This window comes from Ostrea edulis, chromosome 7 (genome assembly GCF_947568905.1).
Source record: "Ostrea edulis chromosome 7, xbOstEdul1.1, whole genome shotgun sequence".
NCBI lineage: Eukaryota > Metazoa > Mollusca > Bivalvia > Ostreida > Ostreidae > Ostrea > Ostrea edulis.
This window is the reverse complement of record NC_079170.1, coordinates 17,120,910-17,134,099: the sequence shown is the minus strand read 5'-3', so window position 1 is coordinate 17,134,099 and position 13,190 is coordinate 17,120,910. Positions and strand designations below refer to the sequence as shown.

The 13,190-nt window shown below is 35.7% G+C and overlaps 1 protein-coding gene across 2 annotated transcripts in view; it reads right to left on the bottom strand.

The window, feature by feature from the left end:
* The window catches only part of LOC125655765 (uncharacterized), a 54,915-nt gene that overhangs the window by 1,308 nt on the left and 40,417 nt on the right, over positions 1 to 13,190 (bottom strand). The window contains exons 2-10 of one of the 2 annotated variants that reach the window (XM_048886267.2): positions 12,425 to 12,596; positions 12,140 to 12,289; positions 11,903 to 12,024; positions 10,480 to 10,621; positions 6,830 to 6,955; positions 2,560 to 2,754; positions 1,347 to 1,459; positions 1,203 to 1,242; positions 69 to 156 (exon numbers count right to left, since the gene is read on the bottom strand). In XM_048886267.2, coding sequence (XP_048742224.2) covers positions 69 to 156; positions 1,203 to 1,242; positions 1,347 to 1,459; positions 2,560 to 2,754; positions 6,830 to 6,955; positions 10,480 to 10,621; positions 11,903 to 12,024; positions 12,140 to 12,289; positions 12,425 to 12,536 — 1,088 coding nt within the window. In that variant the 5' untranslated portion in view covers positions 12,537 to 12,596. The remainder of the gene's footprint in view (positions 1 to 68; positions 157 to 1,202; positions 1,243 to 1,346; positions 1,460 to 2,559; positions 2,755 to 6,829; positions 6,956 to 10,479; positions 10,622 to 11,902; positions 12,025 to 12,139; positions 12,290 to 12,424; positions 12,597 to 13,190) is intronic. The other variant, XM_056143530.1, reaches the window with a different exon arrangement.

Below are 13,190 nucleotides of genomic sequence, written 5' to 3'. Positions count from 1 at the left end.
CTAATTGGATTTTGTTGAAACTGTCAATACTTGTTTTAAAGATACTGAATGATAATATACATATTTACCTTATATAGATAAACAACAATACACCTCCTATGATTCCAACAATAGTAATTGTGATTATTGGTGCTATGATACTTCCAAGTGATTCATCTAAAACAGTAAAGTGTTGTTATATGCCGTGGTCACAAGAAGAATCAAATTCGTATCAAGCCTACGTTGATTAAGAAATGTTCGCATTTTCGTGTATATGTTGCAGAATAACCTCCGAGGTCGAGAAATGTTGTTTTGAAATATAAAAGCCGATGTTTTTATATTTCGAACAACATGTCAAGACCGAGGAGGTTATCCTGTGTCATTTTACTAAGAAATACTTTACCTACAATGTATATAGCTACGAATTAAGTCACTTCGTGACGTCATGGCAGTTTCCGAAACAAACTAAACCTACATGATTTTGCTAACCAAAAAAAAAAAGTATACTAGATCAATTTGAAAATATATTTCAAGTATTTAGTTGTTGACTGAATATACATGTAAATCAACTGCTTTGAAAATTGAATGAATTGCAAGAAAATTGCATATGCGTGGGAGAGTTAACTTGTATGTGAAAGGTGAAGATAACGAACAGTGATCAATCTCATAACTCCCAAAAGCAATACAAAATAGATAGTTGGGCAAACCTGGACCCTTGGATACACCAGAGGTGGGATCAGGTGCCTAGGAGGAGTAAGCATCCCCTGTCGACCGGCCACACCCGCCGTGAGCCCTATATCCTGATCTGTGCATCGAAATGTTTTACATATATATCGATCTTGAGATGCGTGGATTGGTTTCTTTTGAATGACAAATGTTCTTCATTCATTTATAAATTTGTTTTGCAACATATGAAATTCTTGGATTACCGAGGGAAGTTCGGACGGGCCGAAGGCGAAACAAGGTAACATGTATGTAAAACAAATTGAGAAATTAATTCAATACGAACTAAACTTTAATGCGCATCTGTGTGAAAAGGGCACACTATTATACAAACATACAAGTCAAACTAAGGAAACTCTACTTCAGATAACTAACCAATTGCAATTAGTAAATGTGTGCTTTCCCGAGACGTATCTAAACACGTTGCTAATTTCTAAATATAAAAATTTAAACGCTAGAGTAACAAAACGCCCCCACAAATAGGTAAATGCATTAATTACCGTTTTCAGCCAAGCCTTGAGGTGAAATAGTTACTGTCAACTGTAAATAATACAAAATCGATTTACGTTTAATGGATTCTACATTGCATTTATTAACAAAATAAATGTCAACATTGGAATTTACTGATGAAATAAACTCCTTACCGTTTTACAAAATACTGTATTGTGTAATTTTTCGTAACAATTTGTGAATATACATCCATCTCTATTGCATTTTTGACACAGTAAGGCTCGGTTTTTGGATATATTGCCTGGTCCTGCAAAAAAAAAAAAAAAAAAAAAAACCAAACAAACAACATATTACAAAATGTTGATATATCGTATGTTACATTTACATTACCTAGCCCGCAACGAAATGACGAATAATCAGATTTATCAGATCATGAACTCGAAATGAAAAACACCAGTCTTCCACATCTGCTTCATACTTAGATATGTTCACGGTAAACTAACAGCTCAGCTTTCTGACAAACATGATTAATTCCACTTCTCCATCGTCAACTTCCCATATTTATGCATCAATCTTCGATCATCACCTGTATATAGTGTTTATGTATCTCAACTCATTCGATACACAAGAACTTATTCTGCATATGATCAGTTTTTAAACCGAGACAGTCTACTGACAAAAGTTGATGTTACAAGTGTTTTGATATGTAGTCTCCATTGAAGTCAGCATTTCGCAAATTCTATGGTTGTTATAAAGATATAATTTACCAATACAACTTATCTTTGATTCAAAAGCTGTCCGACGTTTTTCATATAAATTGTTAGCCCATTCTTTGACTACGGATTACTCTGTTTACCTGATTGAAAAACAGGGCTCACGGCAGGTGTGACCGGTCGACAAGGGGTGCTTCACCCTCCCACCTCTGATATATCCAGGTGTCTATGTCTACCCTACTCTTAATTTTGTATTCTTTACTGGAGTTATGAGGTTGATCAATGTTCGTTATCTTCACCTTTTTATCATGACGAGAAATACTTTTTCTTTTTAAATGTTTCACCATATTTTTTTTAAATGAATATTATATGTATAGAATTTTTATCATTTTCATACTCACCAAAATCCCTTTGGTTATTAAATATATAGTGCTTTGTAACGGAGCTCAAGTTAGGGCGTAAAAACTGCTATTTCATGTTGCACACACATGTAGTATTTACATATGACAAATTTCGATATCAGAATAGCATTGGTGTTTGCTTGCTGATGTGTAATGAAATTTATATTACTTATATTTTGCCTATTCTGTCTACTTGAAATCAAAATATGATAGATAACAGCATAAATGAAAACATGATGTAAGGATAAAAGAAGAAAATTTAATTGCGAAAGCTTTAACGTTAAGAAGATCACCTGATTTGCTTCTGTCTTCCGATTGATATTGCTCTCGCAGGACTCCTATCCAATTAGGACTTTCAAATGACATAGCTATGTTCCGACAAGCTGCTGGAGCACCTCTTATATCAACGTTTCCATAAAGATAGGCATTATTCCTAGATTTGCAGTTTTCCAATTGGCTCCTCCATCCACTATAGTTATCTCTTATAGCTAGAACATACGATTATAATACAATTAAAAATAATGATAAAATATTCATTCTATAAACTTAACATCGAACCCAATGCGTTTTATATTAGCTTTGCGCATGCACTCATCCACACGTGTTCACCACTGCATTACTGTAATGATCCTATCCAACTTTGTTGCAAGAAATCATGTATCCAGAAAGCATCGCCAAATACTTAATCAAATAAAACTCAATTAAACACAACCTGTAATTAGTATCTTCTTGTAAATACAATGTAAATGCATATTTATGATGTACAACTCGTTTGTTATAGACATAAAGAAAAATATGAACTGTGCAGTGGCAAATATTTTTCATATTTTTATCAGTAAAAGGATGTACTGTGTAATATTGTAGTGTATCACACCGATATTGTGAAATCTTTAAGGGGGGGGGGGGGCACTTTAGGATTTCATGACCGACTCACGGTCTAAGATATATAAAATGAAATAGTATATTTAGCTTTCATTCTCTAAAGGGCGTTATTACAAGTAGGAAAAAGTAGATTCCATGACCATAAAATGAGAATAGATGTAAGTTAGACATCCTTGGCCTCTTAGAATTAAGCAAATACTATACTGGCATTTTGAATCATATTGATACATGTATATGCTCTTGACATGAAATTTATCGACTTTTAATTATCAATACAGTTTAGTTACGTATCGTATAAAGCGTTCGTTTTGTGTACTAAGCGTGTGGAAAACGTACGACTTATAACATTAAATTATTGATACTGAAAGCGTTTTTGGAATCAAGTCGTAATAACATTTTGTACACTGTCCGAAGTCGCGAAATGAAGATGTCAGAAAACATCAAATGAAATTCGAAATCGTACCTTAACCAGTCCCTATAATCATATTTTCAGTTGATGTTGAATTTACGGTTAGGTATTGAAATATTTTGATTTTAAACTGAATCGGATGTTTGGACTAATAAATAAGTAAATAACCAGACCCCGAATTGAAAGTAAACCAAGCACGTTAGACTGACAAGAGTCACAAACTACAAATTGATGTTTTGCACTTTGAAAAGCCAAAAACGTTAACATTAGTATACGAGTACGACATGATTGCGGGAAATTTGCTAGGTTCATATATGTAGAGACTTATCACGTGGGTTTTGTCTGGCCAAATCATTGTGAACTCTGAAGCAATGCAAGATTTCACGTGGATTAGATCAATTTGAAACGTTTGAGTTACTGAACATAGACATTAATGGAAAAATCACAACTCAACTTTATCACTTACGGAATGAACTTCTCCACCGTCAACTTCCCATATTTATGTAGCAATATTCTATCTTTACCTGCAGATGGCAACTACATTGTATGTCTCTTAACGTATTCGACATGCGATACCATATTCTTCCTATTATCAGTTTTTATACCAAGGCTTGTAACTGATTGATGTGGAAGGGGATTCAATAATCTCATTTAAAGTATCAAAGATAGAGATGGGGAAAGACACTTGCGTGCTGAAAAATATTCAATGATAGCCATGCGTTTAGGTCTTTCTCGGAATACTGTATATACTGCAGTAAAACGTTATTTGACAAGGGATTTGTGGAAACGCCTTCAAGGTCTGGTAGGAAGAGAAAGCTTGATGCCCGAAATGGGCGACAACTTTTGCGTGTGACAAAACAGAACAGTGTGTTTCCGTGAAAAAAAAAACCCACATTACATACATGTATTCATTTAACCGGGGTAGATACTCAACTGTTTCATCAAGGACTGTTCAGCGCCGATTGTACGAAACCAACAAAAACAGAAGGGTCATTCGGAAAAAAATCAGAATCACTGCAATGAACCGGAAAAATCGTGTTTTCTGGGCTGGGGTAAAATCAATTTGGACATTGAAAGGACACTGGAATAGGGTGATATTTTCGGACGAGTGTAAAGTCGTAATTGGGGACAATCGTAGTGTTTATGTGTGGAGACATCCTGGCGAAGTTTGGTTACCACAGTGCATATGTCCTGGTGCTCAGGTCAAGGTCAGTTTGATGATTTAGGCGTGTGTAGCGTGGAATAGTGTGGGTATCTTAACTGTTGTAAATGATAATAAAAATGCTCAAAAATATATTGAGATACTGGATTCAGAACTGTGGCCCGTTGTTGCAAGGCATTTTTCTCTAAACAACCTTATTTTACAGGATGGCAATGCCCCCCATCCATCGGGCACTATGAAATACTAAGTTTCAATTACTTCATGTGACCACACGGCTGACCCCAAGAGTCAACAGTTGAAGAAATTTAAAGATACACTGTATTAATATGTTTACGCGCAAGTCTATTTTTTCTAAATGGGATTCTTGGGAAGATTTTGAAAAGTCCCTTCCTCTTCCACAAATGACCCCCCCCCCTTCAAAAAGTTACGGTATGTCAATCGAACAAACTTGATTCCACTTTACCCAAGTTTACACAAGACTGGCATACCGTCAACGAAAACCTGAATGTACATTATCTTACGTATGCTTTCAATAATTGGACACATGTATGTTTATGGTTCGTGACGGAAGTTCAAAAGATTTTCTCTAAATATCCCTTAAGAATACCATGATCCTTGTTCTGTATTGCGAAAAAATCTATTTCTACGCAATATGAAGATTCGTGTATATTGATATCATAAATTGTAATCAAGTATTAAAATATTGAGTGAATAGATTTATAAAGAGATAAACAACAACAAAAAGGGATAATTTCGACGTTAATACACATTTCGGGATGCTTCTTCTGTCCGCATACCCCCAAAATACAAGAAAGACGTTTTTTCCTTAATTGAAGGCATCTATCACAAAATCTCTGTTTGATTGATTGAGTCGTTTGATTTTTACGTCCCGTCGAAAATTTTTCACTCATAATGAGACGTCACCAGCTCTAGGGACCACAAATTTAGACCTACATGTATGCTTAGATCTCAGGGCCGTAGCAGTGAGAGTTCTTTATCGCGTCTCCGTTTTTAAGGTCATATCTGAACGACCCGTGATTCTCACATTTAAATGTCGAGCGTTTGGTGGAGGAACAATCACTACCTATGTTAACGTCTTCGGTTTAACGCGGCCATTGCACGAGTGGGGCTCGAACTCACGACCTCACGGCTACGAAGTGAACCCTTTACGACTGAGTTACCGCGACCGGTATTTTCTGTTTGAGAGAAATATCGGTCGACAGGGGTGTCTGGGTAGCGCAGAGGTAGCACTCTAGATTCTCACCGCTGCGACCCGAGTTCGATCCCCGTGATCGGCAGTGGTTGTATGTGAGAGGGTATGGCGGTCGTTCGCTCGGACACGTGGGTTTCCTCCGGGTACTCCGGTTTCCTCCCACATAAATGACCCCCTAGCGCAAACATCCGTGCATCAAAGGACCCCTTTGGAAATAAGCTATCGAGCTTTCATGGGTTATCCTTGGTATTTATCTATGTATGTTTGTCTGTATGTATGTATATACCGAATATATATTTATTTTATTTTACTTACTCCTCCTAAGCACATGATTCCACCTCTGGTATGTCAAGGGGTTCGTTTTTGTCCAACTCTATTTTGTATTGTTTATTGGAGTTATGAGATTGATCACTGTTCGTTATTTTCACCTTTTATCAAAATACCTTTAAAATGAACATAATTGAGTATTCAATTTCTGAATTTCATAGGGGAACCATCTATATATACTGATTTTAGTTGTTGAAGAAAATGCTTCACAGTGTAAGTTATTTAGATGAAAGTTGAATATAACGAACAGTGATCAATCTCATACATGTAACTCCTATAAGCATTCACCTGAATTCAAACGCATGGATATCACATTTGATGCGTTATAACCAATTGGTGAACAACAGGATTCAAAACTATTGGGAATGTAAATCACTTCGCTGTAAGTGTGAATTCAAAATAAGCGTGTTCGCTGTAAGCGTAGTTTGCTGTTAAATTAACGCGGGTTTCCATGTGTCCATGCATATATATATATATATATATATATATATATATATATATAAGCGCCCGACTTTTCTGTTACAAAAATTGACATAAACAATTGAAAATCAAATTAGCATATCTACTCACCAAGGTTTTCCCCACAAATAGCATGTAAAGCATCACTGCAATTTTCTGTTTTTAAGATTTTACTGCTATTGCCACACTCCAGGTTGAGACAATTATATTGTAATTGATCATGGAATTCCTCTTCACCTGAAAAATGTATAATAATATAGATAGAAATTATCAAATCAATTTGTGTGGTATTTCATTTTCGAAGTACAAGTAATATTAATATTTTGCATTCATTTTGCAATGACTGATTAACTGTGCTTTTTGGATTTACAAGTATTGTATAATGTGTAACTGTATCGCCTTTCATACATTAAATGGAAAAAAATTGCAGGGACAAACTAAGCATACATTCATGTTACTAATATGTTACTAAAATTAAAAAGGTGAAGTTACCAAACTGTGGTCAATGTAAAACTTATACGGTACCAATTTTGATGCACCAGATGCGCATTTCGACAAATAATGTCTCTTCAGTGATGCTCAACCGAAATGTTTGAAATCCGAAATAACGATAAACTTGCTAGAGCTATTTTAGGGAAAAACAGAGTGCCAAACAGTGAAGTCAAATTCGTCTAAGGATAAAAGCTATGCATGAGGGAGATAATCCTTAATTTTGAAATGAATTTCTAAATTTTATCACAGCAACAAATCCTACAAAGAATACAAATTCGAGAACAAGGCAAACACGAACCCCCGGAAACACCAGAGGTGGGATCAAGTGCGTCAGATGAGTAAGCAATGTTATCCGGTGTCACCCGCTGTAAGCCCTATATATTGATCAGGTAATATGTAGTCAAAACCAGTCTGCAAAAACTGTCTAACAATTGTAATTGTCAGTCACGCCCACTAACAGGTTGTCTTTACAAGGAAGATTATTATAAAGGCCATAGAAATGACAAAATGCTAACTTCAAACGAGATTTTTGAAACCCGTATGACATCAACTTCTTTATTGATAGCCTGCCTCAGTTTGAACATCGACAATAAACAGAACTTACTCTAGCGTATTCAGTCAGTTATGAGACTTAAACACCATAAGCATGTGATAATGGAGTATTAATTGCTACATAAACGTATGATCAGTTTTTAAATCGAGGCAGACTACTGACAAACAAGTTGATGGTACAGGGGTTTCAACGGTCTCGTTTAATGTAAGCATTTCGCAAATTATATGGCCGTTATAACGATCTAGTTTGCATATACAGCCTATCACTGTCAAGCCTTTCTTGTCAATAAAGATTTATATTGATTCTAATTATTCAAAATTGTTCGTTATCTCATAACTCTTAAAAGCAATACAAATTAGAGAGTTGGCCAAACACGGATCCCTGCATATAACAGAGGTGGGATCATGTGCCTCGGAAGAGAAAACATCCCCTGTCGACCGTCACACACACCGTGAACTCTATATTTTGATCAGGTAAGCGGAGTTATTCGTAGTTAAAATCAATGTGCCAAGAACGGCCTAACAATCAGCATGAAACAAGTCAGACAGCATTTGACCCACTGAAAGATTGTATTGGCAAACTAGATCGTTATAACGACCATAGAATTTGAGAAATGCTGACTTTAAACGAGACTGTTGAAAACAATGTACCATCTACCTGTTTGTGAGTAGCCTACTTCGATTTAAAAACTGACCATACGCAGAAAAACTCCTGCGCATAGAATCAGAACTTCTGCTTCATACTTAGATATTTTATTGAAAGTAGACATTAACGGCAAACTGACAACTCAACTGTATGACAAAAAGGATGATTTCAGCTTCTCCATCGTCAACTTCCCACATTTATGTAGCAATATTCCATTATCACCTGCATATGGTGTTTATATATCTCAACTGATTCGATATGCAAGAGCTTGTTCTGGGTATAGTCAGTTTTTAAATCGAGGTAAGCTACTGACAAACAAGTTGATGGTACAGGGATTTCAACAGTCTCGATTGAAGTCAGCATTTCGCAAATTCTATGGTCGTTATAACGATCTAGTTCGTCAATACAACCTCGCATTGGATCAAATGCTGTCTGACGTGTTTCATACCGATTGTTAAGCCGTTCTTGGAACACTGATTTGACTGCGGATAACTCCGTTTACCTGATCAGGATATGGGACTCACGGCGGGTGTGACCGGTCAACAGGGGATGCTTACTCCTCCTAGGCACCTGATCCCACCTCTGGTGTGTCCAGGGGTCCGTGTTTGCCCAACTATCTATTTTGTATTGCTTGTAGGAGTTATGAGATTGATCACTGTTCGTTATCTTCACCCTGCATAAATAAACACCATATACATGTGATCATGGAATATTGCTACATAAATATTGAGAGTTGACGATGTAAAAGCTGAAATCATCCCGTTTGTCATACAGTTGAATTGTTAGTTTGGTGTTAATATCTACTTTCAATAAAATATCTAACTATTAAGCAGACGTGGACGACTCTGTGGTGTCTTTTATTTCGAGTTCACATGGATATATTAGTTAAACGAGTCCTTTATGACGTCACTTTCGTCGCCATCGTCACACTTAATCCAAGAAATCATAATATCTTAAATACATCTAAACAATCCAACAATATGAAAAATGTTGTCAATTATTAACAGCCGATGTCAGGCACCATGCCTAAAATCTCCTAACTAGAGCCATTTTTCAATGAATAAGGTTAAATGCGTAAGAAAAACCAACAACACAAAAACGTAGTAACCCATCCTGCGGGATGTGCGAACACATAGAAGAGTGTAATTCCATAACTTTAAAATTCGGGAAAATATTGAAAGTCAATGCCATCATGAACTGCAAATCCGAAAATCTTATTTACTGTGCTATTTGCCCAAATTATGGAGAATACTACATAAGACAAACTTAGAAACTAAATGCGAGTGAGGGTGCATCAACAACAAATTAAAGATCCTAGTGTGCAGAAGACACCATGTAGTGAACATTTTGCAAAATGCAGGGGTGATCAATTTAAAGTGCTTTCGTTCTCCAAAATGTGGACTGAAAATGAAATAACTCGCAAAGTCAAAACTTTCTAAAACTTTTTAATCCAAGTCTGAACAGGACATAAATATATTAACAGTTCAACTACACTTTAACAATGATATTTTTACGAAATATGTGGAAATTATAGACAATAACAAACTCTACCTGTTAACGTTGTTGTGACGTCATAAAGGACTCATTTAATTGACGTCATAACAAAGACGTTGTTAAACAATGTTTGTATATTTAAACTATTTGATGAACGATGTAGACATGGAGAAAGCGCTCGCAGTAAATGTTTTTATGGAATGTGTCATTCTGATTTTGATTACCTATTTACAACAGTCCCGAATGAACTTCTAAGATATATGAAAGGTGAAGATAATGAACAGTGATCAATCCCATAACTCCTATAAACAATACAAAATAGAGAGTTGGGCAAAAACGTACCCCTGGATATACTAGAGGTGGGATCAGGTGTTATTCGAAGTTCCAAACACCGGAGATCTATATATTGTAACTGTATCGTCTGAACCTGAAATACTCGGTTGTAAAACCTTCGAAATCACATGACTGTGTTGTGATAATTTAGAATAAAACAGTGTTCCGGAGGTAACTAATAATGATAAACTAAGTGCCCAAAGTTGATTTTTGTAAATATATACATATTCTTGTTAACACTTACTTGTTGCAAAAACATTAAAAGCCGTATCTCCTCCACACTCAGTCGATAATTTATCATCAAATTTGTTGTCACAACCAAAGCTGCATAACGGTTTCGTGGAATGAGTAGTTGGAAGAACCATTAAGCAATGACAACGTCGAGACTGAAATCAAATCATTGAATGACTAGTTTATTTTCATAAATACTTTTGAAGATTTATCTCATTTTTAAACTTGAAATTTGATGAAAAGTATGTTATAATTTCTGTGAATAATTATATGGGTGTGTATTCATTTGCACTGTATATCATGTTTAAAATCAAAATACCATTTTCAGCAGATGGTCCACATTGCTATGTCCTAGAGCTCAAATCCTTATAAATATGTTTTACTAGAGGCCTCTTTGTTAATTACAACTATGTACACATCAAATAAAGTCTCACTGAATCACTGATTAATGTCGACTCTCACAAGAAAAAAAAATTTTAAAACCCGGACTATATTTTAGAGGTTTAAAGGCCTAGAGAAGAAAGAAAGAAAGAGAGGGAGATCATTGTAATTCATATATTTTATTCATCATTATCTGAAGATGCTATTATATAATCTTAAATTAAATGTTTTAACGCTTGACAAACGAGGGCAGACGGGAGCGGGTCAAAATCATGTGTCACCCGAGCGACACAGGTGACCTAAAACCACCCGTAAGTGATATAACGTTATCTCTAAACATAATTTTTGTACCGCCAGAAATCAAAGGAAGCTGTATGGGAACACTGAAAATGATGCACTTATCTCCACCATGCAAGGTGAAGATAACGAACAGCGATCAATCTCATAACTCCTATAAGCAATACAAAATGGATAGTTGGGCAAACACGGACCCCTGGACACATCAGAGGTGGGATCAGGTGCCTGGGAGGAGTTAGCATCCCCTGTTGACCGGTCACACCCGCCGTGAGCCCTATATCTTGATCAGGTAAACGGAGCTATCCGCAGTCAAAATCAGTGTGTCAAGAACGACTTAACAATCGGTATGAAACACGTCAGACAACATTTGACCCAATGCGAGGTTGTATTGACGAACTAGATCGTTATAACGACCATGGAATTTGCGAAATGCTTACTGCAATCGAGACTGTTGAAACCCCCTGTACCATCAACTTGTTTGTCATTAGCATACCTCGATTTAAAAACTGATCATACGCAGAATCATTTGTCACCTGAGTGACACAGATTACCTAAATCCACCCGTAAGTGATATAACGTTATCTCTAAACATAATTTTTTGTACCTCCAGAAATCATATGAAGCTGTATGGGAATACTGAAAATGATGCATTTATCTCCATCATAAAATGCTAGATGTTTTAAAATACTTTGATATTGATGTAGAAGATATTTATCTATTTATCTATCCATCTGTCTATCTATTAATATATACCACACCTTTACTGCAAAATACGCATATCCGTCCGATGTGCAATACTCCTGACATAATCCGGCTGATGAATTGAACATATTGAAGTGTTTGGTGTTCTTGTTAGGTATATCCTGGTCAGAGTAGCAACCTACAAAGAATGTGGTATAACACACTGTCATTTTTAAAATGACTAACTTTTGAAATACAAGATTCATTTTAAGTGATATTTGCATTCTTAATAAATATCAATAAATTTTCGAGACCAATCAATTTGATCCAGCTTGAAATCTTTTTATGATACCCCATCCAGTAGTACTCATCAGATTCTGTTTTCTGAATGGTCAAACTATCGTTTTTCTCTTGACATGTTTTCTGTGCTCCATACCAGGTGTAATCAGCTGGAATACTACGAACTGGTTTTGAAGAGAAAGTGTAAATTAAGAGTATATATTTTGGAACTCCAAAAGTACTAAGTTTTCTATGTAATATGATCACAATTCTTTGATAAACCCCACAAAAATGTTTTGTAAATTATTCAATAAAAATACCCCTTGAGAGTGACGTGCATATGACAATCAGGAAGATGTTCCTCGTGGTAAAATGTTTATTTGGCATTGTCTTTGACCTCGCATTGCATGGGCTAATCAAAGCAACAAGCATATTTGTACTTGGACAATTTTATGGTGAAACAAAATTCCTTGTAGTATTGCCCACGTATTCCTAAAATAACAAAGAAATCATTTTTTCATACAGATGAATTTGAAGCAATTACAATTCCTTTACGAAATGTCTCATTACAAAATACAGACATATCGAGGGCTCTATATACTCGGACAAAGATATTGTCACAAAACTTCACCATAATTCCTGAATCAATGATACAGACGTGAATATATCTGCGTAAAGAAACAAAAGGGGCGTATAGTGACAAGGTAAACATATTCGGCAAAACTTATACATTAATATATTAAATATTGCCAATCGTATATCATATGATTTCTATGGTCGTTATAACGATCTAATTAAGAAATACAATCTGTCGTTAGGTCCAATACTGTTTGATGCGTTTCGTACCACTGTGTTAAATTGTTCTTTACATAATGATTTTGACTATGGATCACTCCGTTTACCTTATCAGATTATAGAACTCACGGCGGGTGTGACCGGTCAACAGGGGAAGCTTACTCCTCCTAGGCACCTGATTCCACCTCTGGTATATCCAGGGGTCCGTGTTGCCCTACTCTTAATTTTGTATTCTTTATAGGAGTTATGAGACTGATCACTCTTCCTTATTTTCATTTTTGATGATAAATT